Source organism: Cordyceps javanica, chromosome 4 (assembly GCF_051103115.1).
Source record: "Cordyceps javanica chromosome 4, complete sequence".
Lineage (NCBI taxonomy): Eukaryota > Fungi > Ascomycota > Sordariomycetes > Hypocreales > Cordycipitaceae > Cordyceps > Cordyceps javanica.
Genome location: NC_139298.1, coordinates 665435 through 677895, shown reverse-complemented (window position 1 = coordinate 677895; position 12461 = coordinate 665435). Strand labels below are relative to the sequence as shown.

At 55.9% G+C, this 12461-nt stretch overlaps 7 protein-coding genes across 7 annotated transcripts; 4 read left to right on the top strand and 3 right to left on the bottom strand.

Moving 5' to 3' along the window:
* Positions 1-175: 175 nt before the first annotated feature.
* V2A60_006108 (NADH ubiquinone oxidoreductase subunit NDUFA12-domain-containing protein) lies at positions 176-1040 on the bottom strand (the record flags this gene model as incomplete). The annotated part of the gene is made up of 5 exons (XM_083257406.1): positions 176-227; positions 327-606; positions 783-789; positions 889-909; positions 990-1040. The coding sequence occupies 5 exons, from the start codon at positions 1038-1040 to the stop codon at positions 176-178; spliced, it is 411 nt and encodes a 136-aa protein (XP_083113532.1).
* A 339-nt stretch (positions 1041-1379) lies between these two features.
* V2A60_006107 (CDP-diacylglycerol--glycerol-3-phosphate 3-phosphatidyltransferase) lies at positions 1380-3111 on the top strand (the record flags this gene model as incomplete). Its single annotated transcript, XM_083257405.1, has 3 exons — positions 1380-1631; positions 1725-2077; positions 2133-3111. 3 exons carry the CDS (start codon positions 1380-1382, stop codon positions 3109-3111), a joined length of 1584 nt encoding a protein of 527 aa, XP_083113531.1.
* Positions 3112-3370: 259 nt separating this feature from the next.
* V2A60_006106 (mitochondrial 54S ribosomal protein uL4m) lies at positions 3371-4463 on the bottom strand (the record flags this gene model as incomplete). The annotated part of the gene is made up of 3 exons (XM_083257404.1): positions 3371-4143; positions 4215-4326; positions 4398-4463. 3 exons carry the CDS (start codon positions 4461-4463, stop codon positions 3371-3373), a joined length of 951 nt encoding a protein of 316 aa, XP_083113530.1.
* A 283-nt stretch (positions 4464-4746) lies between these two features.
* On the top strand, positions 4747-6242 carry V2A60_006105 (mitochondrial 54S ribosomal protein mL38; the record flags this gene model as incomplete). The annotated part of the gene is made up of 2 exons (XM_083257403.1): positions 4747-5299; positions 5395-6242. The coding sequence occupies 2 exons, from the start codon at positions 4747-4749 to the stop codon at positions 6240-6242; spliced, it is 1401 nt and encodes a 466-aa protein (XP_083113529.1).
* Positions 6243-6936: 694 nt separating this feature from the next.
* V2A60_006104 (bZIP transcription factor) lies at positions 6937-7902 on the bottom strand (the record flags this gene model as incomplete). Its single annotated transcript, XM_083257402.1, has 2 exons — positions 6937-7103; positions 7185-7902. The coding sequence occupies 2 exons, from the start codon at positions 7900-7902 to the stop codon at positions 6937-6939; spliced, it is 885 nt and encodes a 294-aa protein (XP_083113528.1).
* Positions 7903-11185: 3283 nt separating this feature from the next.
* On the top strand, positions 11186-11745 carry V2A60_006103 (replication factor A protein 3-domain-containing protein; the record flags this gene model as incomplete). The annotated part of the gene is made up of 3 exons (XM_083257401.1): positions 11186-11338; positions 11456-11558; positions 11672-11745. The coding sequence occupies 3 exons, from the start codon at positions 11186-11188 to the stop codon at positions 11743-11745; spliced, it is 330 nt and encodes a 109-aa protein (XP_083113527.1).
* A 63-nt stretch (positions 11746-11808) lies between these two features.
* V2A60_006102 (uncharacterized protein) lies at positions 11809-12306 on the top strand (the record flags this gene model as incomplete). Its single annotated transcript, XM_083257400.1, has 1 exon — positions 11809-12306. The coding sequence occupies one exon, from the start codon at positions 11809-11811 to the stop codon at positions 12304-12306; it is 498 nt and encodes a 165-aa protein (XP_083113526.1).
* Positions 12307-12461: the final 155 nt, after the last annotated feature.

Sequence of the window (12461 nt, the reverse complement as noted above, 5' to 3'; positions counted from 1 at the left end):
TTCTTTGGTCGTCATCTTGTTCACATAGGTTTGGAGACATGATGCTGTTTTTTCTTCTTTGCTTTGTGAATTGTGACAAAGTAAATTGATCCCGGCTCTGGCTCTGTAATTATGTACACACGCCCCCTTCTACCAGATAGAAAACAAAGGGCCCCTTCATCCCTCGATCATACCCTTATGATCTCGGCGCAGCGACGGGCTCCCAGGCTGTCAACTTGCTCTTGGTGCTACCCAAAGATTGTTAGTTACATTTCTTCCTCTGCTACAGCACTTGGCCCTGAAAAAAAGAAGAGAGCGAAAAAAAAAAAAAAAAGAAAACAACGCACGTGTTGTAGGTCTTGAAGGCGCCGCGGGTCTGCGTGTAGTTGGGCTTGGGCAGGGCGGGCTCGAACTTGCGGGTGCCGGCGGTGAGGAGGTGGTCCTCGCCGGGCACCGAGTCGACGGCGTAGCTCATCCAGGCGTGCCAGCCGGGCTCGATGTGGGCGGCGTCAAAGTCGTGCTTGGCGTACTCGACCCAGCGCGTGCGCAGGGGCAGCTCCTCGCCGTTCTCAAAGTACTTGTTGCCGGCGCGGTCCTTGCCCATGTAGGTACCGGCCTTGGTGTCACCTAGAAGAAATCACCAACGCATTAGCCGGCGGCTCGTCTCATCGACCTCCTCGGATCCAATCGTGAAAGCCGTTTGGGAGTAGGTCGGGATCGATATCAAAACTGCGGCGGCGCGAGTGGCCTCCCATCCATCTCATGGGTTGCGGGCATCGGGTTGGGGGAGATCAAAATCGTACCGATGTACTACAGTTTCGGAAGAACAACAGGCAGTGGTTAGCAATCGTCCAGAGTTACCCCTCTCGTCTCGGTCGTTTCGTTGTCGGGTCGCCGTCGAATACATACCCACATCTGAACAAGGTAGTCCTGTTTAAAGTCAGCCATAGTCCTGTCCTCTCCGATCAATTGGGATCCGGCGGGACGTGGCGGCCCAATTCGCGTCATACCTTGATTCCGACCTTGCGGATGTTGCGCAACGTACGCGGAATGGTCGACATGGTTGCGGCGTTTGGCGAAGCAATTGAACGGGTCGTGCGAGATCAAAAGGTTCGGTCGGGATGATGCCGCTTGCTACTTAGAGTTGGCGGCGGGCGGCTCAACTTCGGCGCGCCTGTAGTCCACTTTTACAGCGCCGCGAGAGCCAATTGGAGCACCGTAATAGCTAAGGTCCAAATTTGGCGGAACTTAACCCTTTCTGGCAACCTTTTTCTTGAATTGCTTCATCATTCATTATACAGTCGTTTGTTGTGTGTGTCTGTGTGTTGTACTTTACCCGACGCCGCAAGGGCTCTTTGTGTTTTCTTTCTCGTTTCTTTTTCTGCGTACAAAGTGCAAGGATGTTTGCCCGAGGCTGCTGCCGATGCGTCGGTCGCGCGCGTCTCCAATCCCGGCCTACGCAGCTCTCCGTCGCCAGAGCGCAGGCTCGACGCTATACGACGCCGGGGGCTGCGCCGACGCAGGCGACCAGCAAAGCCGGCATGCTCGCGCCCTTTGTGAACGAACTCGACAAGCTTGCGCCGAGCGTCGACCTACGCGGCGACCAAATCCAGATCCTGAAGACGCCGAGCGAATTCTACGAAACCCTCAAGGTACGGCCCCCCACGGCCCCCCCCCCCCCCCCCCCCCCAACTGTGGGCTGAGACGAGGTCGAATTTCCCACTCACAGGATGGTCTTTCTGCAGGAGCGTATACGGAATGCCAAGAGTCGCATCTTCCTGTCGACGTTGTACATTGGAAAGTCGGAGCGGGAGCTCATCGAAACGCTCCAGGAAGCCCTCCGCCGCAACCCCGTGCTCAAGCTGAGCATCCTGACCGACTGCCTGCGCGGCACCCGAGAGGCGCCCGACCCGTCCTGCGCATCGCTGCTGGCGCCGCTGGTGACGGAGTTTGGGGCCGACCGCGTCGAGATCCGCATGTACCACACGCCCAACCTGACCGGCCTGCGCAAAAAGTACATCCCAAAGCGCATCAACGAAGGCTGGGGTCTGCAGCACATGAAGCTTTACGGCGTGGACGATGAGATAATCCTGTCAGGGTATGTTCTGTGAACGGCACTTGCGAACGCAAACCGATGCTGATACAAGATATAGAGCCAATCTATCTACCGATTATTTTACAAACCGCCAAGACAGATATCACCTCTTCAAGTCCAAGAAAGTCACCGACCATTTTTGGAATATCCACCACGGCGTCTCCTCCTTCAGCTTCCTCGTTGCGCCCTCTGATGAGACAGCTGGCTTCACCCTCACCTGGCCGGCCACCAACGTAACGCCCTCGCCGCTCGACGACCCGCAGACCTTTATTCACGGCGCCACGACCGTCCTGAAGCCGCTCCTCACCGCGCCGGGCCAGCTGGCTGCCGGCGCCGCCACTCTCGACGACACGCGCGTCTACCTCCTCGGTCAGATGTCGCAGATTACGACCCGGCCCGACCCTGCTACCGAGCTGCCCGTCATCACCAGCATCCTCACACGCCTTGCCGAGCCTGCATACCGCGCGTCCTCGTGGACCTTTACCGCCGGCTACTTCAACCCGGCGCCGTCGCTGACGAAGCTGCTCCTCGCTACCGCATCCACCGGCAACGTCGTCATCACCGCCGCCCCCGAGGCCAACGGCTTCTACCAGTCACCCGGCGTGTCGGGCCTGCTGCCGGACGCGTACACGCTGCTGGCGCGGCGCTTCGTGCACGCGGCGCACCACGGCGGCCGCGGCGCCGACATCACCCTCAAGGAGTGGCGCAACGGCACCGTCGGCCGCCCCGGCGGCTGGACGTACCACGCCAAGGGCTTGTGGGTGGCCATGCCCGGCGACGAGGCCGCGGGCCCGTCCATGAGCGTCGTCGGCAGCTCCAACTACACCAAGCGCAGCTACTCGCACGACCTCGAGGTCGGCGCGCTCATCGTCACGCGCGACGAGGGGCTCAAGAGGAGGCTCAAGGGCGAGCAGGAGTGGCTACAAGAGTATGCCCGGGCCATGACCAGGGAGGACTTTTCGACCAACGAGCGCAGAGTCGGCCTCAAGGTGCGAATCGCCATGTGGATCGTCTCGCTCGTCGGCGGTGCATTGTAAGAGATGCCGAGTTAACTCGGCAAAAGCAAGCTACAGCCAGGCCATAATATATAGTAAGCAAGATACCCAACTTAGAGTTAGAATAGACACATTGTACATGTATTTCACAACAGAGATTCAAGCCAGTGTCAAGTATGCAAGTTTGATATAGAATGATACTCTACATGAGGTTTCAATATGGTACAATGTGCGTTGCTTTGCACGTATTGGTTGTTTTTCTCCGGGCTTCTTGTTTCCTCACCGGCCCTCGATCCTCTGTTTATAGCACCCGCTCACCTGTCTGAGGCCCCTGTGTTGGCAAGCCGCCAACCACGACACGGCTGACCAAGTCGCTCTGGTGTTGCTCCATCATCTCTTTAAGTACACTCCTCTCCATGACGACCTTGCCCGTCTCGAGTAGGTCCTTGACGTCGACATCAGGCAGGTCCAGCGCGCGGCCTTCGGCGGGTAGCTGCTCCATGGCGGTGTAAAGCCAGTCACGGCGATCGCCCGTTACGAACAGGGTGCGGCCGTCGGCGCGGCCGAGCCGCAGCGCCGAGAGGACGCCGCGCATGTACTTTTCGAGGTAGGCCTCGCGCAGGCCGTCTTTGAAGTGGTGGGCGACGCTGGCAAAGTCTTCGGGGACGGCAAGCTCCATACCGTCCTCGCAAATGACGAGCTCGCCGCGGCGGTAGCGGTAGCTGAGGGCGGTGCGCCAGGCCTTGTCGTAGACCTTGCGGTTGAGCTTGGTGCCGAAGTCGCGGGGATGCGGGCCAAATGTCTTGCCGCCGCCCTTGATGGACGGGCTCTGACGGGTGCCGAGACGCGCGCGGCCGGAGCCCTTTTGCGGGCGCACCTTGCGGTGCGAGCCGTGCACGTCGTATCTCGTCTTGCTCGAGGCGGTGCCCTGCCGCGTGTTGTCGCCCTCAAAAACCACGGCGCTGTACAGGAGGTCCCGTCGGAGGGGTAAATACAGGTGGTTGACGGACCATTGCTCAAGGGAGGTCGGCTCGAGGTCGGGGAAGCTGTGAATGGTGACGGGAACGGTGGCGACTGCGGCAGCACGCGGGTTAGCTTGGTGACTTTCGGGGAAGAGTGGTTTCCGGCTGCGGTGAGTGGCTCACTTGGATTCCAAGATTGAATGATTTTTTGGGGCGTCGAGGCAGATCTCGTGATATCGGAGGCTGGCGACTCTGTAGCCATCGATCGAGTAAAGATTTTGCTAGCGGTAGCAGGCTGTTGAATGATTAGACAGGTCGCAACACGGCGAATAGGAGTAGGGTTTTGAGCGGGAGGACGGAACGGACCTTGGTCGCTGATATCCTCAGCGTTGCCAGCGCCTCGGAGAGGCAGCCTGTTGTTCTAGCCGCCATCTTTTAAAAAGTTCGACCTCGTTTCGACACGCAATGGATGCCGATTCGACGCCAATCTGGTGCAATAGATTCCGTCGTCGCAGTTGCGCAACGGGAGAGCGAAGCAGTGGAAAACCATGACACTAAGAAAAAACCGGGCCGGCGTGATTCCGCCTGGAAGCAAATTTAAGTGGGTCGTTGAAGCGCAGGAGCTTTTCTGGCAGGACCTCACGTTTAGGAACTTTGACATTCTTGAAAACGAAAGGCCACTACAAATAACTCCACATCGCCCCTGACGGCCAGAATGTCAGGATGCCGAGCGGTCGCAAGACCGATGACGAGGCAATTGAGACAGCAATGCGTCATCCGGACCTTCAGCAGCAGCAGCGCCGTCCGCGCTCCCGAGACGACGACTCAGGAGCCCACGACGACGGCAGCGACGGCGGCATCGACGACCACAAAAGCGACACCCACGTCTCCCCTGGATCTCGACCCCAACACTGTACCACGGGAGTTTGAGCAAGAGCTGATGGATCAGGGCACGATGCCGATCGGCTCGCGCCGCCGCCGCGAGGCGATCCGGACCACGGGCAGCGTTCCCTTTGAGCAGCTGCCGTTCCAGGCGTTCCAGGAGGCGCGCAAGATCCTGGCCGCGGACCGCGCGGCCAAAGTGGCGAGCCTCCAGGCCACCGTGGAGAAGATGGCGGCTCTCGAAGCCAAGGACGCCGCCGCCATCAAGGGTGGCGAGACGATGAAGCAGATTCGACTCCGGAGCCTGCGCAAAGAGGCGCACCGCCTGACGATCCTGGCGGACATTAACGATCCTGTGGTCAAGAGAAGATTCGAAGACGGTCTTGGTATGTTGGTCTGGCTGATCTGCCTTTTTCTTTGAATTTGCTCCGAACATAAATGGTCATGATTGGTTCTGGTTGGACTAATGAGACAAAACCAGGTGACATGACCAAGCCCATCTACCGCCACCTCGCCGAGAAGAAGTGGCGCTCCTACGACTACAAGCTCATCCAGCAGCGCATCGAGCAATTCAGTATCGTGCCCGACGTGCTGCCCAAGCTCGAGCCTGTCGTGGACGTGCAGCTGTACTTTGACAACGCCAAGGTGCCACCCGGCAGCGTCGTCCCTAGCGACGTGTCGGAGCGCGTGCCACGGCTCAAGGTGCAGGCCTTTGACGACCGCGGCGAGCGGCTCGTCACTGTCGTCGTCGTCGACGCTGACGTGCCCGATGTAGACAATGACGGCTTCTTCAAGCGCTGCCACTACGTCGCCGCCAACGTCCCCGTCAGCCCGGCGCGACCCGCCGTCGCCCTGTCGCTGCTCACCGAGGGTGCCTCGGATGCCAAGCAGCAGCAGCAGCTTGCCGTGCCGTGGCTGCCACCCCACGCCACCAAGGGCGCGCCGTACCACCGCCTCGGCATCTTCGTGCTGGAGCAGCCAGACGGCGGCGCAGCGCCGGTCGACGCCGGCAAGATGGCCGATTTGTACGCGCAGGCGCGGGACCGCTTCTCGCTGAAGTCGTTCCGTGACAAATTTGGGCTGACACCCGTCGGGTTCAGCATGTTTCGCAGCGAGTGGGACGAGCACACGGCCAGCGTCATGTCGCGGCACGGCCTCGCGGGCGCCGACGTGGAGCTCCGCCCGCGGCGCGTCTACAGCCTCAAGCCTCCCGTCAAGTCGCGCGGCTGGGAGGCCAAGCACCAGAGCGCCAAGTATCTCCACCTGGACAAGTACACGAAGCGCATCAAGGGCATCTCCAACGCCCGGGGATGGACCAAGCGTCGCTGATGCGGGAGGAGTGATAGCTTTGCAAAAGAGGAAGAAGTACTCTTGCAGAGAAGAAGCATCAGCGTCCATTTTGTTTCATGTATACAGTCTCGGTTACACAGTTTTCCTGCCATTTTGTATCGTATTCTCTGTTGGCAAATACAGGTGGCAGAAATGGGCAGCAGTGTCGAAAGTTTGTATGATATCGTAATCTTTTCAAGCAAGGAAGAGAGAGAGAGAGAGAGTTTTGGTAGAGTAGTTGCAGCAAAGGTTGCAGCTGAATCACATATTGTACTATATAGAAGAATCCCGAGGGGTCAACATGCAAGAAAAGATGATGACAAAATTCACAAAACCCATATCGAAACGCCCCTCGAAATTCCCAGTAAGATATAGAAAAAAAGGAACCAGACCAAATGTATACCATCTGAGAAGGTAAACCTCCTTGCCCCTCCATTTTTTTGAGAGAAGAACCAAAACCGCCGGTACTCTATGCCAGTTTGCCCCGTTGCCAGTGCGTCCCAAAGTCGTATGTGTGTGTGTGTAATTTGTGGTCATGATCGCGTTCCAAAATAAAGTACCAACGCCAAACGTAAAAGAATGGACAAAAAATTACATGAGAAAAAAAAAGGGCAAAATTGTTGGTACAAGATGAAAAATTCAACGTGGAAGAAAAAAGAAAAGGAGGAAGAGGGAGAAAAAAAAAGTCGTCTCATCATGCTTGCATGGAATTTGCCATGAGCATGTCCTGATTGAATATGCTGCTGTTGCCGGCCTGGTCTATTGTGTCTGCGACGCCGGGTCGCATGCCACCACCACCGGTGGCGTCCGTGTCAAACGGCGCTTTAGAGCCCGTGGGGGCAAACAGGTTGCTAAGGGTATCTGTGTCGCGTATTAGCAAGGGGCTGGGTTTGGTCCCGACTGCATGTCCACCACCATGCCCAAACTGTGGAAAAGCCATACCATTCATGGGAGGCGTCGCCGTGAGGGCGCTCTGGGCGGGCGACTGCAGCTGAGCCATGGAGACGGCCGGGGCGCCGGCGGACACGGCGGGGTGGTGCATCTGGGCGGCGCTCATGCGGCGGACGAAGCTGTCGGCCTCGTTGCGGATCCAGTCGTCAATGTTGGCGTCGTTGCAGGCGGCGTGGGCCATGACAAAGTTCTTGAGCTGGGCGACCTCCTCTATGAGTTCCTTGGACTCGCTGTGGAGGGCCTTGTAGCGGCTCTCGAGCTCCATCTTCTTGCGCTCGAGGCCGTCCTGCCACTGCTTCTTGCGCTGGCGACACTTGGAGGCGGCGGCGCGGTTCCTTTCGAGGTTGCGCTTGCGACGCTTGTCGGCGGCGCCGACGGCGGCGGCGGCAGCGCTCCCCCGCTTGGACTTTGTGGGGGATGTGGTGGCGGTGGTGGTGGTGTTTGCTGTTCTGGACCGTGACGAGGCGGCGGGCATTTTGGATTTGCTCCTGGTCTGAGGCTTTTGTGGCGTGTCGTCGTCTTGGTCCTCGTCGAAATCGTCGTCGTCGTCGTCAATGTCCGTGTCAGGCGTGGACATGCGCGGGACGGACGAGGTGGATGTGGTGCGGGAGGAGGATGTGTCGCCTTCAAACAACGGGGGCTGCTGATGCTGGTGCTGGTGCTGCAAGAGAGCGCCTGGGTCGATGGATAGGTTGGTTCCCGCGAGCATGGCGGACAGGCCGGGATCTAGTTGCGTATTGTTCATAACCCGTGGAGAGTGGGTGAGTGTGAGAGCTGGGGCGTGTGCGTTTGCAGTGTAGGTGGGTGGTGAATGGCAGCGGGTATAAGAGGTACCAGCCAGCGCGGCAGAGAGATGAATGTAGCGGGTTGACGATGGATTGAACTACTGTTTTGTTTTCCTCGGCAATGTCGATGCAGTCTCAGACGGGAAATGGAGCTTCTTAGTAAGAAGGGCGACCGTTTGAGTTTTGTATGTGATGAGAAAAAAAGACGATTTGCGGTTGAGTGGCAAAATGCGGCGGGTGTTGTAGGTTTCGTCCAGTGGATAGATAGATAGGTCGGTAGGTACCTAGGTAGTTTGCGCAGGTAGGTGAGTAAGTAAGGAGTAACTAATAGGTACTACCTAGGTAAGGTCTTTTTGAGAATGGTGGTGTGAATGGTGGTGTGAGTGATGGTGTGAGTGATGGTGTGAGTGATGGTGTGAGAGAGAGAGTGGTTATGGTGGTTGCGGCAAAGAGCAGCTCAGCCACACCTCTGGGGCGTAGATTATATATGGGATTTTGCGAAATGGCACAAAACAAAGCAAAAGGCGACCCGGGGCGATAAAATGAGAGAAAACTGGGAAATGGACATTTACCTCCTACAGCGCTGAGCCACTGGCATCATCAAAGCGGGGGAAGGGGAGAGCGGGAGCCAGTCACGGTTCCAGGAAAACGGTTGCGCCTCGAGCTTCAGATCGGCGATCCGAAGCTCTCATCGAGAAGTCTGTGCTTGGTAACGGGAGGCAGCGCGAATGTTGGTGTGGCACAGCTCTGTACCCAACATTTCACTACCTTGTTAGTATCAGCAGTGAGCTAGCAAGTACGGACAGTGAACTAGTCAACTAGGTAGCGTCTGGTGTGCGCGTGCGTGTCTGTGACAGTCTGGTTGCATGAGCGACGGGGAAGGGTCAATACAGGCAAAAAATAAAATAAAATAAAAAGCTTGGCTATTCGGTTGCAAATCAGAAAAAGAGGAGAAGAGAGCGTGTCCATTAAACTAGGGCTCTCTCCTTGGCTTGGCCTGCTGCTGAGGCTGGAGGAAATGAATAAAAGTAGACCGAAACCCAAAATCCGGGAGGTTTCCCCCGTTTTGCAGTATCAGACGGGGTGGTGCATCCATCTGACTTATCCACTTGTGCATTGGAAAGCGTTGCAGAAGCTACGAGTCCATACGAACAGACAATACTGTGAACAAAAAGAAAAAAGAGCAGTAAAAAAAAAGAAAAAAAAAAGGCCATCGACAATCGACATTCGCCATACAGGTTTGGGTGGCATGCGGCACTCGTCTGATTGGGTGTGTGGCTGAAGCTCTCTGCTGTTCCCAAGCTTTTTTTGACCAGTAGAGAACCAGATAGAAAAAAAAAAAAAGCGGCAGCCAATATTGTAGGTACTCCACGCGGGATGACAGCGAAGCGGAGGGCTGCCCTCTTTGAGCTGTGTATTCCGTATCCGACAAGGACGCGCGTTGTGATTGTGGTTTGTCGCCTTCGTTCTTCGTCGTCATTTCCAACCCCGTGTTGCCCCCAACGCTTATTAGTACAAGTATTAGTAGTGAGGCTTTGGGTCACAGCCATGTGTGTGTGTGTGATGTGTGTGTGTCTGTCTTGTGGCTGGTGCTCTCGATCCTTCCGTCCCGTTTCTGCTTTATTTCGCTGGAGAGAGTTATTTTATTAGTGGGAAGGAGAAGGGGGGAGGGGAGGGGAGGGGACGGGGACGGGGCGGAACTGGAAACTGACTGGCATTTTGGCTGGTGCTGGCTTGTGCCTCCCCGCATTCGGCAAGGCGATCGCCACAATGCCGGGCAGTTTGCTCCGGACACTTTTACTCCAGAGGCACCACCCGTCCTCTGTTTGCATATGTGCCCTTTTTTTTTTTCTCTACTTGCCTTTTGCTTTGCTGAAGAGGCAAAAAGGGCAGTAGAGAGCTAAATAGGGGTGAATAATCAACCAACCAAATTACACGGAGCACCACTAAATAAATTGGCAAGCAAAGCAAGCTTCTGTCCAGTCCCCATCCATGCAAGCCATGAATGCCGTTACCTTTATAATTGTTTCCAGTAAACGGCTGCCGAAAATAAAAGGACATCATTATTCCCATTGAATTGTTGATAGTAAGTAGTCGCTTCGTCACTGGAGAGAAATGTTGCGCCCTCTTTTTTTTTTTTTTTTTTTTTTTTTTTTTAAATCTATTTCTATCTGGGTGCCTCGCTCTGGTGGTCTGCCACCAGTACTTACCAGTACTTGCGGAGTAAACCCAAAGAACCTAGCCAGTGGCCTTCCTCTTCTCTGTTATCTATTGGATCACTCGCCAAGCGAGTCCCCTTTTTGGCAAAATACCTAGTTCACATGTTTCTCAGTGTAAAAAATCCCCGGAGCTTTCTCTGCGTAATTTGGTCACGATCCAGTCTCGATTTGAACAGCCAAACAGCCAACGCCCTCCCCCCGGGCCAAAACTTACAAAGGAGCCTTGCCAGGGCTTATCCAGGAACCAGATATAAGAAGAAAAAAAAGGACAAGAACCTCCGAGCTCTTCCCCCCCCCTCCCCCGCCCCCTTGTCCAGCCTCGTTTCATGTTGATCACTTCTGGTCTTCCTCTTCCTCTTTTTCTGTGTGTGTTACTCGAAGGAGGAGAAAAGATTTGCACCTTCAATATCCCAAAAATCGTCACTGTCCGGAAATAAGTACAAAACGGGCAGGCCAAGAAAAAGGATTAGGTACATGCCGTGGACCCCCTCTCGCCTCCCGCCTCAGAAACCAAAAGACGTCATTTGCTGTACTTGAACAAAAAACCAACATTTTGTCATATCAACAACCATCCACGACGCTTTCGCCACCCCGTCCCTTTCCCGCAGCACGTTTCAGCATGAATGGGTATCGTTCATCGGATGCTCTGGTTCAGAGGCCGATCTCTTTTTGCCAAATTCTTTTTGAATTTTCTTTTTCTTTTACCCGAATCATCATCGTCATCATCATCTGCTTCTCCTTCTGCCCTGTTTCCCAAAAGGAACAGCGTCCAACGCGCGCAGTCACCTGACATCGCGCCAGCGCACGTCAGCCCCTCCCCCACTCTCTGGCCGTGGCGAGACGCGCCCCCTCGTCCGCCCGCGTCGCGCGTCCCGTCGCCCAAAACCTCGTCATTGTACTCCGTAATCTTTGCCCACTCAATTCGAGCAAAAACCCTCGTCAACCAAGAGCACGAAACGTAATCTCAGAGAGCCTTCCCTGCCATATCATGTCTGAACACATTGCCGCCCCGCGCATCACCGCGCCTAGCCTCGACGCCTTTGTCAACAAGCACGTCAGCATCGTCGGCAAGGTCACCCAGCTGCGCGGCGACCAGGCCACCATTGACGCCGACGGCACCGTCACCATTCTTCTGAACCGAGTGCGTGACTCTAACCCCCCCTTTCTCCTTTTCCTACCCTGCTCGCCCCTCTCATTTTTGGCCAATCTCGGAGCCCATTATTTCTTCGACTCTGTAACTCATTTCCTCGTTTTGTAGGAGGCGCACCTCACCAATGGCAACGCCGCCCTCTTCATCGGCAAGGTCAACCCGGACCTCTCCATTAAGGCTCTGAGCTCTCGCGATGTTGGCACCAATGTTGGTATGTGCCATCCTCCATCTCATGATTGAAAAACCAAAACAAGACAGAAACCCGAAAAAAAGGACAAAAATTACAAAACTTGAATAACCTAATCGTATAAAAACAAACCATAGACATGGGCCTCTGCTCACAAGTCGCCGATGTCGCCCAGCGGCACAAGGCCATCTTTGGCGGCGCCGACAACTGAAGCCGTGCCGTGCCGCAGCCGGATCATGGCCGTTGCGGCATGAGGCATCCGCCTCGCGTGGCCATGGTCTGGCCGCGTGCACGTCGCCACGGCTCCTCCCCCTCGGACGCCGCCGTGCGCGCCACGCCTACGACGGCTGATGTTGGCCCAAGTGCCGCCGCGGCTCCCCTTTGCGTGCAGGACTCTCCTCCATCTACAGAGTCGACGTATTGCAACAAAGGACATGGCTGTATTCTTAAAGGACAAGAAGGACAAGAAGAAGAAGAAGAAGACGACGAAGACGACGACGATGATGATGACATCACATGGAGTCAAACCGCGTCGCCGGCGTGGGAAGACCAGGCCGATGGCCTCGTTGAATCTCCGTTTATCCCCTCAGCGCAGCCCGTATTTTATCCCTATTCACCGCCAGCCTCGGGCATTCGGCCGCTGACGCCCCCGTCACCCGTTCGACGGCCCTCGCAAGCCGGCATTCCCTGGGTTCCGGATCTCGACACAGACTCGGAACTTGACGAAATGGTCGACGACATTATGCAGGGCGTTTCCGGCATGGCAATCTAAAGATAGGCAGCGTACTGGCAATAGTCAATGGCAATCGATACTTCTATTCTGTGCTTACAAATTCTGCTCTGCCCATTACAATAATTTGCACTGTACCGTGTCAATCAACAGCAAAAGTATACATCTGGGCCTACACCTTGCGCTGCAACCATTTT